An 18492-nucleotide genomic window follows, 5' to 3' on the forward strand; every position below is an offset into this window, starting at 1 on the left:
ACAGCACAGGAGCAGATATGCTCAAGTACCAAGGAAACACAGGGGCAACCTAGCCAGGGTTAGGGTCAAGCTTGCATTTTTTGGCAGCAAACAGCTATTAGACTGGCTGAACTGTAATACCCAACAGTACCGTTGGTATATTAAAATCCCAACCAAAAACTGAAAACAGCCTTAATCTTAAATGTAATGGTGCTACGGTGTGTCTAAAACCTTAGTGAAAAGCCACAACTAGATGCTGTAACTGCACTGAAGAGTACCAATGCACAGCAGAGGGCAGAGCTGCCCCCTCTGCAGAAGACCCAGGATGCTGTTGTACGCTGTTGTATGCTGTTCTGTGTGTTTTTTTCCAAGCAGACACTGACCACCCAGACTACTTACTAGCAATGGCTGCAAAGAATCAGCTTTTGGTCCTTATCAAATTTACAGACTTCCAGTCATTACATTCAAATTCATTATTTCACTCAAGAAATCACTGTGCACTTTGCGGGGGGGGAAGTCTTTCCATTTCCCCCATTTCCCTTTAAGACAGAAAATTATTTTGTATACTGACAACTGCAAGAAACACTTCACCTTCAGCCCGGTACAGAAAAAGTGCAAATACTTCATGGCAACCACTAGTTAGCTCAAAACCAGGAATATCTCAAACAGCAGCACTGTGGAGAGCTCCAGGCAGATTCTGCTAAGAGCCATGGAAATAACCAGATAACTGTATCTTTCCTTGTAAATATCCTTTGTTTCTAACCAACATTGGTTTTGAAATTGTGGGGGTTTTGTTTGCTTGTTTTGTTTCTTCCAAAAGAGCAGCTGCCAAAAACAGAAAGCATATTTCCCTAGGATACTTAACATACTTTATTTTACATCTGTGAATGTTTTCCCTTTGTTGAAAAAAAATGTTATTTACAAAACTAGCATAGAACATTAACATACAAATTATTCAGTGTACTGTACACAGATGTCCAAACCCAAGGTAGATCCTGATTTCTCTTTAATTGTTGACTGTTACGATGTATCACTGAGAAGCATTTCCCACTGCATGCTATAGAAACAACACCTGACTGCAACACCATATGGCATGACACATGATTCAAGCAGGATTCCCAAAAGTGCATAGGTTATCCATATCAACATTGCATGAACAAAACAAGGAAAACATTCTTGAAAAACATGATCTCTCTTGCTGTAGCAACTGTTTTTCTTAGCATTAGTTCTAAAGCATCAGTTTTGAACAAACCAAGACGGACGCTTCCTGGCTCTTTCAATGATCCGCTTGCCTTCGTCTTTTTCTGTGGGCTTTTCTCCATCATAAAGGACGACAGTCTCTACAGTAGGAGTATTAAATGGTCCTCCCTCCTTTTTACGTATTTCCATCCGTATCAGTCGAGTTTCTGCTTTGACCTTTGCATAACAATAGCCACAAAGGACATGCTTCTGTTTCAAGTTTCCACACTCAGGACAAACATCTATGTTCCTCTGAAAAACAGCAGAAAACAGTAAATTTTGTAATTTGAACAACAACAACAAAAGAAACAGAGAACAATCACAAACTACTAAAAAGGTTAAATGAAATACCAGAGAAATTCAATTGCCTTCTCAAAATTCTTCTATGTATTCTGCAATGCACTGCTACATCAAACGCTTACTACTAAAAATAGCCTATGAAGTCAATACCTAAATCATTATGCCTACTGATGACTGGAAGACCCAACACCTATCAACTCAATTAGATGCACAGAAAGGATAGACCTTTTCCATTTATACCAGCTTTTTAGCTAAAACTCACATTCTGTTGGCTTTCACTTTTTATTTAACCACAGACTACAGTCACACATGATGAATGCACCCATTGCAAAGTATTTTGAAGATTACAATGTATTCTAAGCTTATTTATAAACAAATTCCAGAAAGGTTGTTCAGTCAGTACTGACCACTATAATGATTCTCTAAAATAAGTGAGATGAAAAATGATTGGTGTAAATCTTACTCCAGCATGCTTGTTTCCCATTAACAAAATTATTTGCAGTGAACACGGTGGCAAGCCTGTGGAAATTTGGTGCTTACCTTTACTTTTATAAGCTTATTGGGATTTCTTCGCCTGCAGCGGTTCACTTCAATGGTGCGCCTTTTCTTTGGTGCCGCCATCCACAAGATGCTATCTAAGAAGCTGGGCGCCTCGTTACTTTCTCTGGTGTCGCCTACTGGCTCTGGAAGACAAGCTGGAGCTTGGACAGCTAATGCTGGTCCTGAAGGAAAAAAAAAAGTAATTAATTACAGCCAAGCCCCATTTTCACGTGCGGCCGAGGAAATATGAGACGGATGCTACCGACACCCCCAAAACGAGGAGGCAGGAGCGGCCAGCAGCGCCCCTCGCCCCGTTCCCTCATTGTCCCCAGGGCTGCGCGCTCTCCTGCTCCAGCCCCCTCCCTCCGCCATTCAACATTAGAAACAGGTCCCGCCGGCCTTCAACCGCGACAGGAGCAGGCCGGTACCTACCCCAGGGCGGGCTCTGGCCCCCGGAGAAACCCAGCAAGAGGCCGCGCTCCAGCCGCCCCCAGCAGCGCTGAAGGAGTCCGCGAAGCCGCGGCAGCGGACAAAAGACCACCACTAGGGCCGCCATATCGCCACACAGCCCCGCCAAGGCCTCAGAGGAGGGGAATGCGGTCGCTCGCCCGAGGTCGCACTGGGCATGCGCACCTGTCGCTGAGCCTTCTGGGAAACCGAGTGCCCTGAGCACCTGGCGGCACGGCCGGGACGGAGACCAGGACTTCACGTCCCAGCATTCCTCTCGGGCGGGGCGGCAAGCGGGGCACCCGAGGACTTCAACTCCCAGCATGCCCCACGGCGCGCCTCGTCACCAATCGCGTCCCTCGCGGGCCCGGCGCTGCTTCTCGGCATGCTCCGCTCTGCTCCACCTCCTCGCCAATCAGCGCGCTAGCTGTGTCCGCGTGCAGGAAGCGGGAGGAGAGACTGCGCCTGCGCAGAGGGAGCTGGTGAGGGGAGTGGAGGGTTTGTTCCAAAATGGCGGAGCGCGGCTACAGCTTCTCTCTCACTACGTTCAGGTGCTCGGGGGGGAGAGGGCTGTAGGCCTGGGCTCTCGGCGGGCGGGCCGGCGGGCGAGGGGGAGAATGGCGCACAGCCTACGCGGAGCGGTCTTCTGGCGCCGGGGCAGGAGGGAGTGGGGACTTTGCAGAGTCATCGCGTCCCCGGCGGGTCGGGGGAGCCGGGCCAGCCAGCGCTTGGGGGTGGCGGCGGCTGGACCTGGGCAGAAGGGGCGGGCGTACGGAAGGCGACTGGGATCAGGCGCCTTCGCCTGAGGGGGGCACTCAGCTGGCTGGCGGGAGTCTTCGTGAGCGGAACGGCTGCAGGGGCAGCCGGGGAGAGAAGCGGGGGCTGAGGTGAGAGTCCCGGCTCCCACCTGATCTGTGTCGCTGACCTCGGGCCCGAGAGCAGTCGCTGCTTCTATCTTCTGTCGTTGCTGTGAGTCAGAGTCACTGTGGGGCCGACCTAAGGTCTGTCTCGTCGCTGGTAGTGCCTTATAGCGAGTGCTTGGTGAAACGGTTTAGCAAACTTAGGGTCCCCACGCACTCGCTTTAGGGTGGGTAGTAATTCCATAACTCTGAGCTAACTGGAAATGCGTGATGGTAGCTGAGCTATGGTATCTTGAGAGCTTGCTTCAGAACAAACTTTGCAGATGTGGGAATAAAAGAAGCTTTCAGATGAGTTTTAAATAGTTTATTTCCCTTCCTGCTGCACTTGCAGGCGGTGCTCTCCTTCCACTTTGTGTTACCCACAGCTAGGTGCGGGACGATTGCATGCACGGAATGAATGTGCTGTTGGAGTGGTACCTATTAAAGTGTTGATTTAATACATACACTTAAGATTAATTCAGAGAAAAAAAAATTACTTTCCATTCTTTTTTGATGAAACTGTTAAGCTATTCAGAATTATATTCTATGTATAGAAAGGAAAACTGAATGCAAGAATCTTTGTGCTGCTTTTGGTTAAGTGTCCCCATAATCTCAGAGGCGAGTAATGCTGTGTAATTGGAAACTGGGTTACTACAGGCTTGTTGCAGTTAAGCAAACGAAGCAGTTCACAATCTAAAACTAGGAAAAGAATCTTCTTGATGGATGCTGCCAAACGTGCCTGCTTTACTCAAGTCGGTTGAATTCTTTATTAGCTCTTGGAAGTGGTTTCCTAAGGGAGTTACAAACTTTTTGTACTGTACAGAAGTACTACATGCTCTGAAGCTTGAAGCCATTTGATTTTATAATCACACGGAAGAGAATAAACCTACTTACGTTTTCCCTCATTCACCTGTTCCTTGTGCTGAGAATTATTTATTTTAGGTTGTACTTACTTTTAAAATATTTTGCTAATGTTCTGTATATTTCAATTGCTGGCATAGGAAACTGTTGTTCTGGTTTGTTAGTATTTTGTAGTGGAGAAGCTAGAATTATTACTGTGTCACTTTTATACACTGTTTACTCATTGTATAAATAACTACACTAATTGATTACTGCTTGCTTTGTTTTTTCTAACTGCTCTAAGCACTGAGTTACATAATTTTCTATTTTACTTCTGCATCTATTAAAACAACAGTGTCTGAAATACAGCCCAGAGAACAGATCCCACTTGCAAAATCACTTGTCCAGTGAGTGACTGGCTCTGTGCTGTCCTTTTCCCTGGGGATCGAGAGTGGACCCCTTGATCCCCCTCATTCTGGATGAGTTACTTTGTCAGCCTGACACCTGCTGCTCTGTTCTTATGATTCTGCATCCATTACCAGAACAACATGGACCATTGAAACAAAATGCAGGAATACCTGGGGATGGAATGGGAGCTGTTTTTGTCTTGTGCCATTGACCTGATATGTGTTTGTCAGTCAAAAAGATTAGCAGTGTTTTGCTCATACCTTTCAGCAATGAACATCAGGGTCTTGAAAACTTTTGCAAACCACATGTATAATGCCATTTCAGTAGAAAGTCATGATGCGCTCTGAAGATTTTTTTCCACTGAGTGGAAAACTTGTTTAAAACGGTATGAAGTTGGAGGACGGACTTGTCCTCCTTCAATCTGCATCCCAGTCACTGCTCCCTATCCAAGACACATTAGCTTTCATGAAAGTTGTAGGCAGGTGCTGTTTGAGTATCCCAGTAGCACTGTGCAGCAGTGAGTTCTGTGCTGAACAGGTGCAGTTCTTTTAGAAGCTGTTATGAATCTTCAGACTTGTGGTCTTTTGGGGGGGGGTTAAATTCTGATTAGAATATGCTGATGCTAGGTGTAAAGAGGCTTAAAAAAGCAAGTTAGCATCAGATTGTTGTAGGAAAGATTTGAGCATATCAGAATTATGTTAGGCTTACTTTTGCATTTTCCTTTTTAGTCCTTCTGGAAAGCTTGTTCAGATTGAATATGCTTTGGCTGCAGTGGCTGCAGGAGCTCCATCGGTTGGGATTAAAGGTATGGTGAAGGACTCAGGATTCTGAGTATCATTTGAGAGAACTAAAATTGTTTAGACTATGTACTGGGTCTTTTTTCATCTTGCCTTCTATTACATATTCTGTCTTTCTTTCAGTGGATTTTCACATCTTTTAGTGGGTTTAATATTTCCTTTTTTTTTTTCTGCACCTCAATAATTTTCTATAAAGAAGGAAGGGAGCATAGAGCCCCATGCTAGGGGAAGAAAATTGCTTGGGTGATTTTGGAGACACTGAGCTGGCAGAAGTAGACATCTGGGGTTTTTTTGAGTGCCCCTGTCTCTTAAGTAAATAACTCCAGCTGTGTGTCCATATATATAGAAATTACACAGAAAATTACCTCAACTGCTTAATTATTAATATACTTCAGAATCTTCAGAATGGGATTATGGGAGCTGTATGATTATTTAAAAGGAGAAACAATGTGTTGGGTGGATTCATCAAAGTATCTCTGTTTAACGTGATTGTAAACTTGAAGAGTTTTTAAAAAAGGGAAGAGCAAAATTCTTTACAGTCCGATAAACTTGTTGTGTGTTTTGACTGCTTTCCATAATTCTAGTTTGATACTAAAAAAAAAAAAAAATCTTCTTCCTTTCCAGCTGCAAATGGAGTGGTGTTGGCAACTGAGAAGAAGCAGAAATCCATTCTTTATGATGAAAGGAGTGTCCACAAAGTAGAACCAATTACCAAACATATAGGTTTAGTGTACAGTGGTATGGGTCCAGATTACAGGTATTAAAAAATTTTGTTTGGTCGCCATTTAGATGCATTTTCATAGAACAAATGTAAGAAACCGATAGCAATTAGCTGTTTCCTTCTAAGTGTATGGCATAATATTATATTGTATTACACAGTATATAAAATTCATTTTAAGGTTTTCTTAATATATTCAATACCTTGTCAAATAACCTTCTATCTAAAGAATGAATAGGGAATGAACAGCAGTGTAATTCAACCTTCGTTTCAGTTTAAGTATTTCAGAGATTACTCAGCTGATAAAGATAACCCAGCACAGTGTATTTTTTTTTTTTTTACATTGGTGTTATGCCAGGTGTATAATTCCTTAGCATAGTTATTTATTATGAGTTTTCAGTTCTAGCTGTAACAACTGATTGGAATATCTTTGACATACTAATTTTGTCTTTGTTTTTAGAGTACTTGTGCACAGAGCTCGGAAGCTGGCTCAGCAATATTACTTGGTTTATCATGAGCCCATTCCAACAGCTCAGCTAGTACAGAGAATTGCCTCTGTGATGCAAGAATACACACAATCTGGGTATGTGGTTTTCTGAATTTTGAAGTTGCTTAGAAAGATTGTGTTGTTTAAATGTAAGGAATAACAACTACCTGGTGATTGAATTTTTTGTGTCATAAAGGGAGTTTTTCAGTGGAGAATGTCCACAGAAAGTGGGCCAGTGGGAGGAACACTAACTGGCAGGGGGTGAGATAGGGTCTTCATATCATGAAAATAAACATGTTGGGCAAGGCAGCATGCTTTTGGTTTTGTACTGTTGGTTGGCTAGTCATCCCTGATCACAGCTCTGGGCTGGCGGGAACCGTTTGGGGGAAGGTTAACCCATCCAAAATAATTTAGTCATCTTTGGTTTTCGCTGAATAAATTTCACATATCAACTGTGATTTTTTTGGTTTGGTTTTGGTTTTTTTTTTTTTCCCTGTAGTGGTGTTCGTCCGTTTGGTGTATCACTGCTAATTTGTGGCTGGAATGAAGGGCGGCCATATTTATTTCAGTCGGATCCCTCTGTAAGTATCCTACGTTTGTAAATTCTACTGCTTTTATAAAACATCTAAAGCTGTATATATGCTCATGAAATACTTTCTGTGATGAGAAAAAGAATGCAGAGCTAGAACAAAAGATCCCGTAACATAACTTCTGAAGTCAGAATGAGCAAATTTCAATAGGTGCTTGGAGGAGGCCTGGATCACCCTGTGCCTGCATGTTCCTGTATTGCTTGAGGGATGGCAGCTGTTTTTGAGGGAGATCACCATCCCTTTTCATGCCTTCCCACCTAGCTGGTAGTGACAAGAGTGGCATTCTGCAGCAGGTACCAGAAAAAAAAAATTTGACTGCTTATACTGCTCAAATAGTTGTTCCCTAAACTGGATGGAAGTTAGGCCAAAATCTGTTGCATTGTGAAATATAATGCATATGCTTTAGAATTTAATGACAGTTGTTAATTTAAGTGAGTTTATTTGCTGTGTTTACACTGCACTTCTGAAAAACTACCCTTTGATGCATGTGTGGGTTTTAACGCTTTATGTCAAACAAAAAAAGGTCACTGTAGGGATCATTGATAAGCTTCAGAAATTTGAATTACTACCTGATGCTCAAATGTAAAAAGCAAAATGCAGATGTCTTGTGTAAGGCAGCTTGATTGAGGCATAGAACTGCTGACGGTCTTCATGCCAGAGGAGAGAACAGAAGTGATGGCTAAATATCCTATTAGCAGCTAAGATAAATCAGATAGTTGATTTGCAACAAGTTACTTAATCTTAAAAAAGAAGAATATATGGAGTGAACCTCAGGAAAGATCTGACTGTATTAATTACCAAGGGCAAACATACTATTTCTCTTTAAGGAATCCCAAATCAAAACTAGCCTGACTTATTAAATTCATCTTTCAAAGTAGCAGGAGGATGAAAATAGGCAGGGCCCTATACAAATGTTTTGTACACTTTCACAGCATATGTTTCCATATCAAATTAGTCTGCATGTGATCCAAAATAGGCTCCTATATTCTCAGAACATTCAGTATTTTCGTAATTGCTTCTGTACTTTTTACCAAGTAATTGAATACATAATGTTTGACTAAGTTACACAAAACAATTCAATAGATTGTTGCTTTTACAGGGAGCTTACTTTGCGTGGAAAGCAACAGCAATGGGAAAAAATTATGTCAATGGAAAAACATTCCTTGAGAAAAGGTAATGTATTTGATACTTGTCTGAAAGAATACTATCTGTTTTGTTCAGGTTCTATGTAAAACAGCCAGATAAAAAATGCACACTTTCAGATTATCAGAACAAAGTTTTAAAATACTTAAGATGGGATGCTTCCAGTTTACTTATTTACACATGCACAGGTAATTTGCTTTATTTAAACCCCAACTTTTGTGTTTATGGAGAATTATTTCAGTGCAGTAAACATTATATTCAACATATTTGCAGAAAGAGTTCTACACAGCGTCAGTAGGAAAAGTGGTAAAATACTTTTTTTTTTTACAAATAATAACTTTGACTATAAATATCACAGTACTTACAAATAACATTTGTATGAGAAACAGGAAGATTTTAGTACTGTTTGGGTTTTTAGAAGCTCTAGGATTATTAGGATTTGGAAAGATCTTTGTCCCACGCTGAAATACGTGAACTTCTGTTTACAGATACAATGAAGATTTGGAGCTTGAAGATGCCATTCATACAGCTATCTTAACACTAAAGGTTAGCAAAATGTTTAAGAAATAAGTTTCTTACTGTTATGACATTGATATGATGCACTGAAGTGTGTTTTCTTTAATAGGAGAGCTTCGAAGGGCAGATGACAGAAGACAACATTGAAGTTGGCATCTGTAATGAAGCTGGTTTTAGGAGGCTTACTCCAACTGAGGTTAAGGACTACTTGGCTGCGATAGCCTAGTAGAAACCAAGCAAGACTGTGTGATTCACACAAAGGTCTTTTTAATTTTGGCTACTTAAATGTTTTTGTTTGCAGTTTTTGCATACTTATTTCTACATGGTTTGTCTGAGAGATTTTTTAAATATCATGGGTGCAAATGCAACAGTCCTAATATTGTAATACATGGTATCTTATTACAGGTAATTCTTTCCCTTGATACATGGAATTTTTGTACACAAAATACTGTACAAAATGTAAAATTATAATGACAGCTTGAAAAAGGCTGAAGAATAAAATTTGAAGGCCACTGTTTTGGGGGAAGGTGTCTGTGTGTCTTTTTAATCATAGCTTGTTTATCTGCATAAAGCTGAGGTTTTGGTATCTTTATTGTTGAGGAAACAGAATTTTCCATGCAGCCATGATGAACTCATGTTAGACCTTCTTTTAATGAATTTAAATTTTGAGTGGACAGGATAATTTTTTCACTTTGGAATATTGTTTAAATGTTAAGTAACTTCCAAAAATGGTTTTATCTGGTGTAAAAGATCATGTACTTTCACAAAGAGGCAGAACAGTCTTCCATTTCAGGTGTGCCCTGTGATCTACTTGAGCATCTCTGCCCTTGACCCTCTTGGTCTTTGTGTCTCAATAACTTGTTTTCTATTACTTGGGTTATTTTCATGGCCCTAGAAATTGCACTTTTTCAGCCCTGAAATAATGTTAGAAATAATGGAAGTAGTGACTCTTAGTGCAAACTAAATGCATTTATCATCATCAATAAAAATCAACAGGAGTTACAAAGCAAAATGAGAGTATGTAATGTAATTACTTTATCCCTTGAATTGTGCTGAAGTGTTTTCCAACTTGCAAGATAACTCTAAAGGTGCAGTAATGAAAAGAGCACTTAATTTATGCATCACAACTTTTACAGGTGTAGAACTAGATGCTTGAATATTATTGTGTGTGGGTGTATGTATCAATACATTTGTTACATGTGTAGAGTCGTCCAGGTTATACAGAAACACAAAATTTACCGCAAAAAAAACCAAGATAAATATACTTTTTTCATCAGAAATAATCTGGTCTGCAGCCGTTTAAGTTACTGTTTGCAGATTTTATTACAGTTGATTGTAATTTTATTACAGTCTGATCGTTAAAATGTTGATAATGAACTGGGAGCGATAGCTGGATCACTCTGCTTTTATGTAAGGCTAAGCACGTATGGGAGCAGCCTGACAGGTTACATGTTAGCAGCCATAACTAATGAAGAAAATGTAAAGTATGAGTTAGTCTGCAGAAAGCAGTGTATAAGCTGATCGTTCTGTTCTTTCCAATGTCTGTCTTCTGATGTTTTATGTTATCATTAGGTAAATAAGAATTTCTGAAGCATGCCATAAATGAAGTTTTATTTCCAAATGTCAGAAATAAAAGCTGTGTCCAAACAGTTCATTAAGACTTAGTCCAGATCACTTTTTGAGTATTTTACTCTGAAAACAAATCCATGCTCTGATTCTTCTAGAGAAAATGAACAACTAGGAACTGAAACTGGAGACTTGATGTTGCTAGATCTTTAACTTAAGCTTTCAGAATCATTCGGAAAAGCAGAATGCTACTTGAATATTCATACGCATTCAGTCAGTTTTTAATGCTATATAAGTATTTAAAGGAATTTTGTATGTGAAAAAATGCAGCTAGGTACATCAGAAAATGGTTAGCATGAACTGTAGTAGCTTAGTTTCCTCCTCTACTGGAAACAGTTGGTTAGCGAAGAACACCTTATGGAAGGTAGTTGAAACCAAAGCAATTTCAAATAAATCATGCTCTCTCACTCCCCAGATGGTAACAATGAAGCAAGCGAAAAAATGTTTTAAGGTTTGGGGGGTGTGGTTTGTTTTTTGGTTTGGTGTTGGTTTTGGTTTTTTTTAAATAATTGAACAACTTCCATCTCTGTAGAATTTTACTCACTTTTTACAGGTGGTGAAGGGAAGTGAAAAAACAGTATCTTCCATCTTTTCCTGGGGTTTAATGTTTTAAATGTAGTAATTGTTCTGTATATTCTATGGAAGATATTGTGCTCTAAGTAAGGAGAGTGTTGCCTTCCAGATACCTGATAATTGGGATAAAAGTTGAAGGGGGGTTTGTCCACTTCACCGCACCCTGTTAGGAGGATGGACAACCATTACCATGCGGGGTATTTTTACTGAAGCATTTACTGAAGCATATAGTGGTGTTGGTTTTACTTCGTATTGTTATGGACCAACTTTGTAAAGGGGTGGCAACATGAAGTTAGTACATTTGTCAGATGTTCTGAATGTCCTCTTGTCATGACCCAGACTGGACAGACCAGGGAGTCGTGTTTAATTTGAGATTCCCTCAGGCTAAATTAAGGTGAAACAACACCAAACGATCAGTTAAAGATTTTATTCATGACAGAAGCAAACTGAACTGGGGAGGCATGGTAGTAGGTGGCAGGGTTTCTCACAACAGGAATTGGCATAAGACTACTTCTGTAAACTGTGTAACCATATACATCGATTCAGGGAATAAGGAGATCCCTCCCGTTGAGTCACAAGGTTCAGAGCAGACCCCCTTGCTTTCCAGAGTCCTCCTCAGAGAAGGGTCTAGGGGCGGATGGATCTACTCTTAGTCTCAGACTTGGTCAACGGTTTATATCTTGAAACGGATGAGGTGTAGGGATTGTGGAAAAGGAAAAGGAAAGAGAGAAGAAGACAGAGAGAGAAAAAGGAAGAGAGAAAGATTTCACCAGTCCTGGGTCCGGCGTTGGTTCAGTCAGCCTAGGTGTCCAGTCAGCTGAGGGGTCCAGTCCCGGTGGGCTTGCGCACCAGGGGCTTCAGTTTGTGTCCTTTTATCATCCTTGCCCCTCCTTCGGGCGGGCACTCGAACTGGTCAGGTTAATGAACAGTTTGTGAGCCTTTGGGCTTGGGGGGTCATTTGTGGAGTAACTTCTCCTTCCCTGCAGACAGGGCCATCGTTTGATCTTTGTATCAGAACAGCTTATCAGAACGGGGAGCTGCGCACCCTCAAGCATGCCCTCCCCCTCCTGTTGCTGATGTCTGAGCTGATGGGCTTTTCACCTTGGCTCCTTGCTGTGCAGGGTTTGTCTTTAAGCAGAACTTGCCCCACCACAATGTTTGAGACATGAACTCTTTCAGTCTCTCACACCTCTTGTACCAGCTTGCCTCAGTCAGTGCTTTTAGGATTGTAAACTGTTTGAATTGGTAAAATAACGTGTGATTTGATTATTATTAAAGGTGGCACCTTTTTCTTTTGAGAACAAATAGAAGTGTGCCTTGAGAAAGATGAGAATGCTGTCAGTAGGCTATCACAGCACCATACATTAGTACATAGTCTCCTTTTACGACAAAAAGCTTAAAAATGATCAGTTTTAAGTTTCCTTTGAGAGTGCTTTCTTCAGGCTGTCTCTGAGGGATGATCTCATAGCCCTTGTTGTAATTCCTGTAGTAATATTTAATTGCTCCATGCTTTGTGTGAAACGAGGAGGGTAGGTCTATACCATAGTCTAATGGTTCATTGCCAGTTATTCATTTTGATGAGCCACCAAGCTGGTAGTTGAGAAAGATGGCTTTTACACTGTTAAGAACCGAGTCCTAATGCTCCCTGATATACTTGAGCCCTACAGAGAATCATAGTTCATGGGACTTGGTGTAATTTGGAAAGAATATGCATAATATTTTGAACTCAGGCTTTATTTAGAGTATTAGATAATTTTCTTAGTGGTAGGCAGATAGACCTTGATATTATGCTGTTCTAATGGGGAAGGTGATATGGTGTGGGTTGGTTTTTTTTAAACTGCTTAATCCTACACTGAAGAAAATCATTGCCATGCTCAGGTGACTGCATGTCTAGAACAGTAACTAAATTTTATCTAGTATTTAAAGGGAACCTTTAAACTGCAGGGAACTAATTTACATCTTTTTCCATTCAAAATCCTCGGAATCTAAGGAAATAGTAATTTTGAGATGTATTTCTCAAAATCATTTTAGGTGTGAGAGATACTAGTGCAGTGGAGTAGCAAATTATATGGTGGTTGTGGTCATTTTCAGAAAGTGCAATTTTTATATTTTGTAAAACAACTCACTACATAAAGTGGGGTAAAGGGGGAATAAAGTGGACAAACACTGTTCATTTGTAAGAAATGACAAATTACAAGTTGGGTTACTTAAGCAGACCATGAAGTATGACTTTGCTTCATTTTTCTTGTGCCTCATGCAGTCATCTGAAACAAGAAGAAGAGACACTGGTCACTTGAAGTAGGTAATGTCTTGATTTGCATGTCCTGGAAGCTGATGTGCTCTGAGGAACTCAGGATAGCGTGACACCTGTGAGAACAGAGAATTTCTTTGGGCTTTTGTTCCTTTAGCTAGTAGGATCAGGATCTGAGAACAGCATCACCATTTCACGAGGTTATTACTTTAAGTAGGTTCCAGTGTGACGGAAGGTACAGGTGCAGTAAGCCCCTTACAACTTGCTTTGGCTTACTATTGCTTTGCAGAATCTTGTGAAATCACTTAGACAAGTAAAGATAATTACTGGAGGGGCCAGCCACCACGAGTAGGTGGAGAGAAGGCAAGTTAGGGAGTATCGCTGCAGCATGGAGAGGCTAGAGGCCACGGAGATGTCTACTCGTTGGAAGCAGCAATTCGGGGCAAGCCAGGAGGACGCTTGCTCGCATTCAGCACCAAAGGGTTTAGTAAGACCCGTTTTTGCTTTCTGAACTTCATCGACCCAGCGTGCATTGAGCCGTGGGTGCTTCTTCCCCGCTGACGTTCAAGCCCAAGGCTGACTTGCCTCTGGCTCTTCTGACCTAATGTACTGTCTTTGCTCTTTAATAAAGGCTTTTCGGGATAAAACGCGTATTTATTTGAGGACCGCCGTGACTGCGACTGCAGGCAGGCCGGGGAGGAGAGCCGGGCTGGGGCCGGCGGCGCGGCGCAGCGAGGCGGGTGCGGCGGCTGTCCCCGCCCGGCCGCCCCGGGGGAGGTGCTGGGCCGGGCCGGGCCGACCCGCGCCACGCCGGCCCGGGCCGCCTCCTCCCGCTGCCCGGGGCGAAGGCTGTTGCCGCCGGGTTGTGAGTACGGGCTGCGGGGGAAGGCGGCGGTGGGGGAGGGAGCGGCGCCCGGGAGCTCCCAGAGAGGCGAGGCGAGCCCGGGCTCGGGCTCGGGCTCGGGCTCGTCGCGTCCCGATAGTGACCGGGGGGCAAAGGTGGGCAGGGGCCCACGTCCCGCGGCCGCCTGAGTCCCGCCGCCCGCCCCGCCGGGGAAGGTGTGTCGGGTGACGGCGAGTCAAGGGGGGTGCGGCCGGGGCCGGCCCCGGGGTCCGCCGCCGAGAGGGGCTGCGGACAAGCGCCGAGGACACCCTGCCCTCACCCAAGATGGCGCCGCGACCTTCCCGGCGCCGCTCTCACGTGAGAGGCGAGGCGGGCCGGGCCGGGCCGGGCCGGGCCGGGGGCGTCAGAAGCGGCCGTTTGCGCCGCTCCTCGCCGAGGGCGGACGCGGGCTCTGAGGGGGGGGGTGGTGGAAAGGAAAGGAAGGGAAGGGAAGGGAAGGGAAGGGAAGGGAAGGGAAGGGAAGGGAAGGGAAGGGAAGGGAAGGGGGTAAAGCGACGCCGGTGCGCGGCTGCTGAGGGGGGGAGGCCGAGGGGGCGGGCTGCGGGGCGGGCCCGGCCCGGCCCGGGGGGCGCCCTCAAATGGCGGGCGTGGGGACGGCTGTCCCCGCGGGACCTCTCTGCGCGCGCGCGGCGGGCTGAGGCCTCCGCCTCAGCGGGCGGCCTGCCGGCGCTCATTTTAACAGCAAACGTTAAGCGTGTGAAGGGTTTTACTTTTTCTTCCTACCTCATTTTAAGGAGTGCTTTTTCTTCTGAGGCCTTGTGGTTGATAGTGAGGCCGTCTCGCGGTGGTTGTGCTGAACAAGTGGTTGGGTTTGCAGGCTTACTTTCACTGAAAAACTTGAAGTAAGCTTTGTCTTGAAGCCTTTTTATGTTTGTAGAAGTTGAAGCTGCTGTGGTGAGAGGTGCCAAAGAGTAACTGGGGGGGTGTTACTCTTGCTTTACATATAAGAATAAACTTGTGGCAATGGTGAGGACTTTGGTGGGGAAGGACTGATTTCACTGGCCTCTGACCCTGAAGAGAGTCAGTAGGTCATGCTGGGAGACATTAGGCTTTTTGGTTGAGAAGGAGGGGGGAGATTTTGGTGGTGTTGGGTGTTGACTGGACCAGTAGCGGTTAATGCTGACTGTATTTGAACTTGTGCATAATGCAAGGGTGACTTAACTGTTTGAAGCCAGGCTGCACAGCTGCACTGGCAGAGCCAGTTGTTCTAGGACCCAGGCAGTATGCTGTTGTTCATTTTTCAGCTGAAGCTGCATTTGTCTTGCCCTTTAATACCAGTTTTCTTCAATATGCAGCTTAGGTAAGAATTACAGGAACATGTGTTTATACATGTAGTTGGGAGTCAAAATGGATTAATTTCACTATTCGTAGTGGCTATTTACTGCGTGTCATAAAAAATGGTATTGTTTGCTGTGGTATTGAATCCTACATTTATCAAAGCCAGCCCACGTTCAGTTAAGGAATTCCTGTCATGCTTTGCTCAGGAAGACATACTAGCGTAATATGGATGCAAAAGAATAGACTTGCCAGATGCAACACTGTAAATCTCTAGTAGAACTAGAAGACATAGAGATTTCCACATCTTGGCTCTAGAATTACGAATCATAGTCTGTCATGATGCTGTGTAGTGTTGAAACTTTGCTGGGGGTTGTTAGGGCCTCATTCATGGAGTTGTGCAGTATAAGTTGGAAGCTGGAGAGAACAGAGATGTGCTACTCTTAATTGTAAAATACAATGAGCTTCCTCTATGCTGCGTTAAAATACTTGCTGGGAGCCGGATTTCGTAGTTTTTATGTATGTCTGTAAGTATGGTGGGTAGCTTTTATATTTTAATGGTAACTGTGGTGAGAGAGAGGCAAGATCTGGTTATGGCATTAAAAAGATCTTTAATTTTGCTCTGGATGGCAACTTTTGCAAATGAGCTGTGAGTGCTGAGATCTCTCTAAGTGACTAGTTCAGTGAAGGGCTCACATGTTGGGGGGAAAACCACAAACTTGCAAGGTGTGTGTGGAGACTTGAATGCTGCTGTTCTCCCTTGCTGAGAACAGAGATCTTCTGAGGCTGTAGGTTGGATCGCCAGAAATGAAGGAAAGGGATTGAACTCTTTGGTGGGACTTGCGCTGAGGTTCTTGATGCTTGCGCTTTACAATTCCAGTTGCTGTTGCACTAAGTCTATTGGAAAGCTCCAGAGTATACAGCTGCAAAGACCTCTTTTGACTGTCTTTATTCTTGACCATGCAATAACAATACTCTCTTTTGCTTTCACTTGGTAGGAATAATGTTTCCAACATGTCTGTGCAGTCACTGCTTTGTGAAAGAATTGCTGTTGCCAAAGAATTGATCAAGAGAGCAGAAGCCCTTTCCAAGTCCCAGAAAAGGAGAATAGAAGGTGGGGCAAAACTATGTGGCAAACTGAAGGCTGAGCTGAACTTCTTACACAAGGTGGAGGCAGGGAAGGTGGCCATAAAAGAATCCCATCTGCAGAGTACAAACCTTACCCATCTCCAAGCCATTATTCAGTCAGCAGAGAACCTGGAGGATGTCGTCAGTGTCCTCCGAGTCTTTGCTTATGAGGACAGGTTTGGAGACAAACAGACACTGGTGGTAGATGTAGTTGCAAATGGAGGTCACACGTGGGTGAAGGCCATCGGTCGGAAGGCTGAGGCCCTGCATAACATCTGGCTGGGGAGAGGCCAGTATGGTGACAAAAGCATCATTGAGCAGGCAGAGGACTTCCTGCAAGCAAGCCGTCAGCAGCCAGTGGAGTACAGCAATCCCCACATAATCTTTGCATTCTACAACAGCGTGTCCAGTCCTATGGCAGAGAGACTCAAGGAGATGGGAATATCTGTGCGAGGAGACATTGTGGCTGTGAACTCGCTGGTGGAGCCATCTACAGAAAACCAGCACCTTAGTGCCAGTGAATCAGATGACGAAGGCCCTGAACTCCTGCAGGTGACCAGAGTAGACCAGGAGAATTTAGTGGCCAGGATTGCTTTTCCTACCCAGATCAAAGTAAACGTGTGCAATAGGGTTAACTTGGACATCACTACCTTAATAACCTATGTCTCTGCTCTGAGCTATGGTGGCTGCTACTTCATCTTCAAAGAAAAAGTGCTAACGGAGCAAGCAGCTCAAGAAAGGACGGAGAGAGTCCTGCCTCAGCTGGAGAAGTTCATGGAGGGGAAAGAGCTCTTTGCCTGTGAATCTGCTATCAGAGACTTTCAGTCCATCTTGGAAACGCTGGGAGGACCTGGGGAGAAAGAGCGAGCTGCGTTGCTTATTAAAAGAATTAATGTGGTGCCAGATCAGCCATCAGACCGTGCCTTAGGACTAGTGGCTAGTTCAAAAATCAACAGCCGTTCTCTAACCATTTTTGGGACAGGAGACACTTTAAAAGCCATCACCATGACCGCAAATAGTGGTTTTGTGAGGGCAGCGGCTAACCAAGGTGTCAAGTTCAGTGTTTTTGTCCATCAGCCGCGAGCATTGACAGAAAGCAAAGAATCTGTTGCCACACCTTTACCAAAGAGCTGCCCAACTGATAATGGACTGTAAGTCATTAGATGAGTTAGTCATTGAAATATTGCAGGTGCTGCAGTGGAGGCGTTTGGAGGAATAAGAGGTGTCATAGTACATTTTTTGGGTGTGTATCAGTGAAACCAGTAACTGTAGCAGCGGAAGGGTTCCTCAAGGAATTTGCAATATCTTTACTCAGTTCTTGCTTTCTTTGGTCAGCTGACCATTAATTTATTCACTAAGGTAATAAGATTTCAGTAATAATTGTTAACTGGTGTACAGTATATTAATTGTATCCATCCCTATTAAAAAGTTAAGTTAAAGCACAGTTACCTTTGTGCCCATGTCATTTTTGTCCTTTTCAGAGAGATTAAATTCAGCATGTTAGGTGGACTTCAGGCTTGACTTCTGGGGAACTTAAATCTTTCTTTCACCTATCCTGTTCAACTGAATTCCTTGTGGATTCAGTGGTACCTTGTGTAGAGACCTATGCCTTTTTGTGTGAATGCTGTTTCCTGCAGACATGACGAGTAGCCATGAATAAAAACCAACTTAAGCCTTCCTCCTAACTTAAGCCTTCCTCCTTTTACTGGAAGGAACCCCTCTATGTATACCATGTTAGACTGAATTGGGCAACAGCTTTAAAATTCCCCCCCAAAAAAATCAGTTGAAATTGGAGTTTATTAGCACTAACATGTTGTGACTCTTGGGCCAAA

General features: G+C 43.5%; 3 protein-coding genes across 11 annotated transcripts; 2 read left to right on the forward strand and 1 right to left on the reverse strand.

Annotated features, from left to right (window-relative positions):
- Nucleotides 1–825: 825 nt before the first annotated feature.
- Nucleotides 826–2687, reverse strand: MRPL32 (mitochondrial ribosomal protein L32). The gene is made up of 3 exons (XM_030010307.2): nt 2491–2687; nt 2059–2240; nt 826–1470 (listed from the first exon to the last, which is right to left on the reverse strand). The coding sequence occupies exons 1-3, from the start codon at nt 2612–2614 to the stop codon at nt 1216–1218; spliced, it is 561 nt and encodes a 186-aa protein (XP_029866167.1). The 5' UTR covers nt 2615–2687; the 3' UTR covers nt 826–1215.
- Nucleotides 2688–2923: 236 nt separating this feature from the next.
- Nucleotides 2924–10555, forward strand: PSMA2 (proteasome 20S subunit alpha 2). The gene is made up of 8 exons (XM_030009876.2): nt 2924–3056; nt 5381–5457; nt 6074–6206; nt 6628–6750; nt 7154–7235; nt 8344–8417; nt 8876–8933; nt 9013–10555. The coding sequence occupies exons 1-8, from the start codon at nt 3016–3018 to the stop codon at nt 9127–9129; spliced, it is 705 nt and encodes a 234-aa protein (XP_029865736.1). The 5' UTR covers nt 2924–3015; the 3' UTR covers nt 9130–10555.
- Nucleotides 10556–14098: 3543 nt separating this feature from the next.
- On the forward strand, nt 14099–18104 carry C3H7orf25 (chromosome 3 C7orf25 homolog). Of its 9 annotated transcripts, none has more exons than XM_030010339.2 (2): nt 14099–14218; nt 16531–18104. In XM_030010339.2, exon 2 carries the CDS (start codon nt 16547–16549, stop codon nt 17813–17815), a length of 1269 nt encoding a protein of 422 aa, XP_029866199.1. In that variant the 5' UTR covers nt 14099–14218; nt 16531–16546; the 3' UTR covers nt 17816–18104. The 9 variants fall into 9 exon arrangements, with proteins under 9 accessions (XP_029866199.1, XP_040978658.1, XP_029866205.1 ...); XM_041122724.1 differs by having other exon boundaries at nt 14120–14215; XM_030010345.2 differs by having other exon boundaries at nt 14123–14222.
- The last annotated feature ends 388 nt before the right edge of the window (nt 18105–18492 follow it).

This window comes from Aquila chrysaetos, chromosome 3, assembly GCF_900496995.4.
Source record: "Aquila chrysaetos chrysaetos chromosome 3, bAquChr1.4, whole genome shotgun sequence".
In the NCBI taxonomy this organism is placed as follows: domain Eukaryota; kingdom Metazoa; phylum Chordata; class Aves; order Accipitriformes; family Accipitridae; genus Aquila; species Aquila chrysaetos.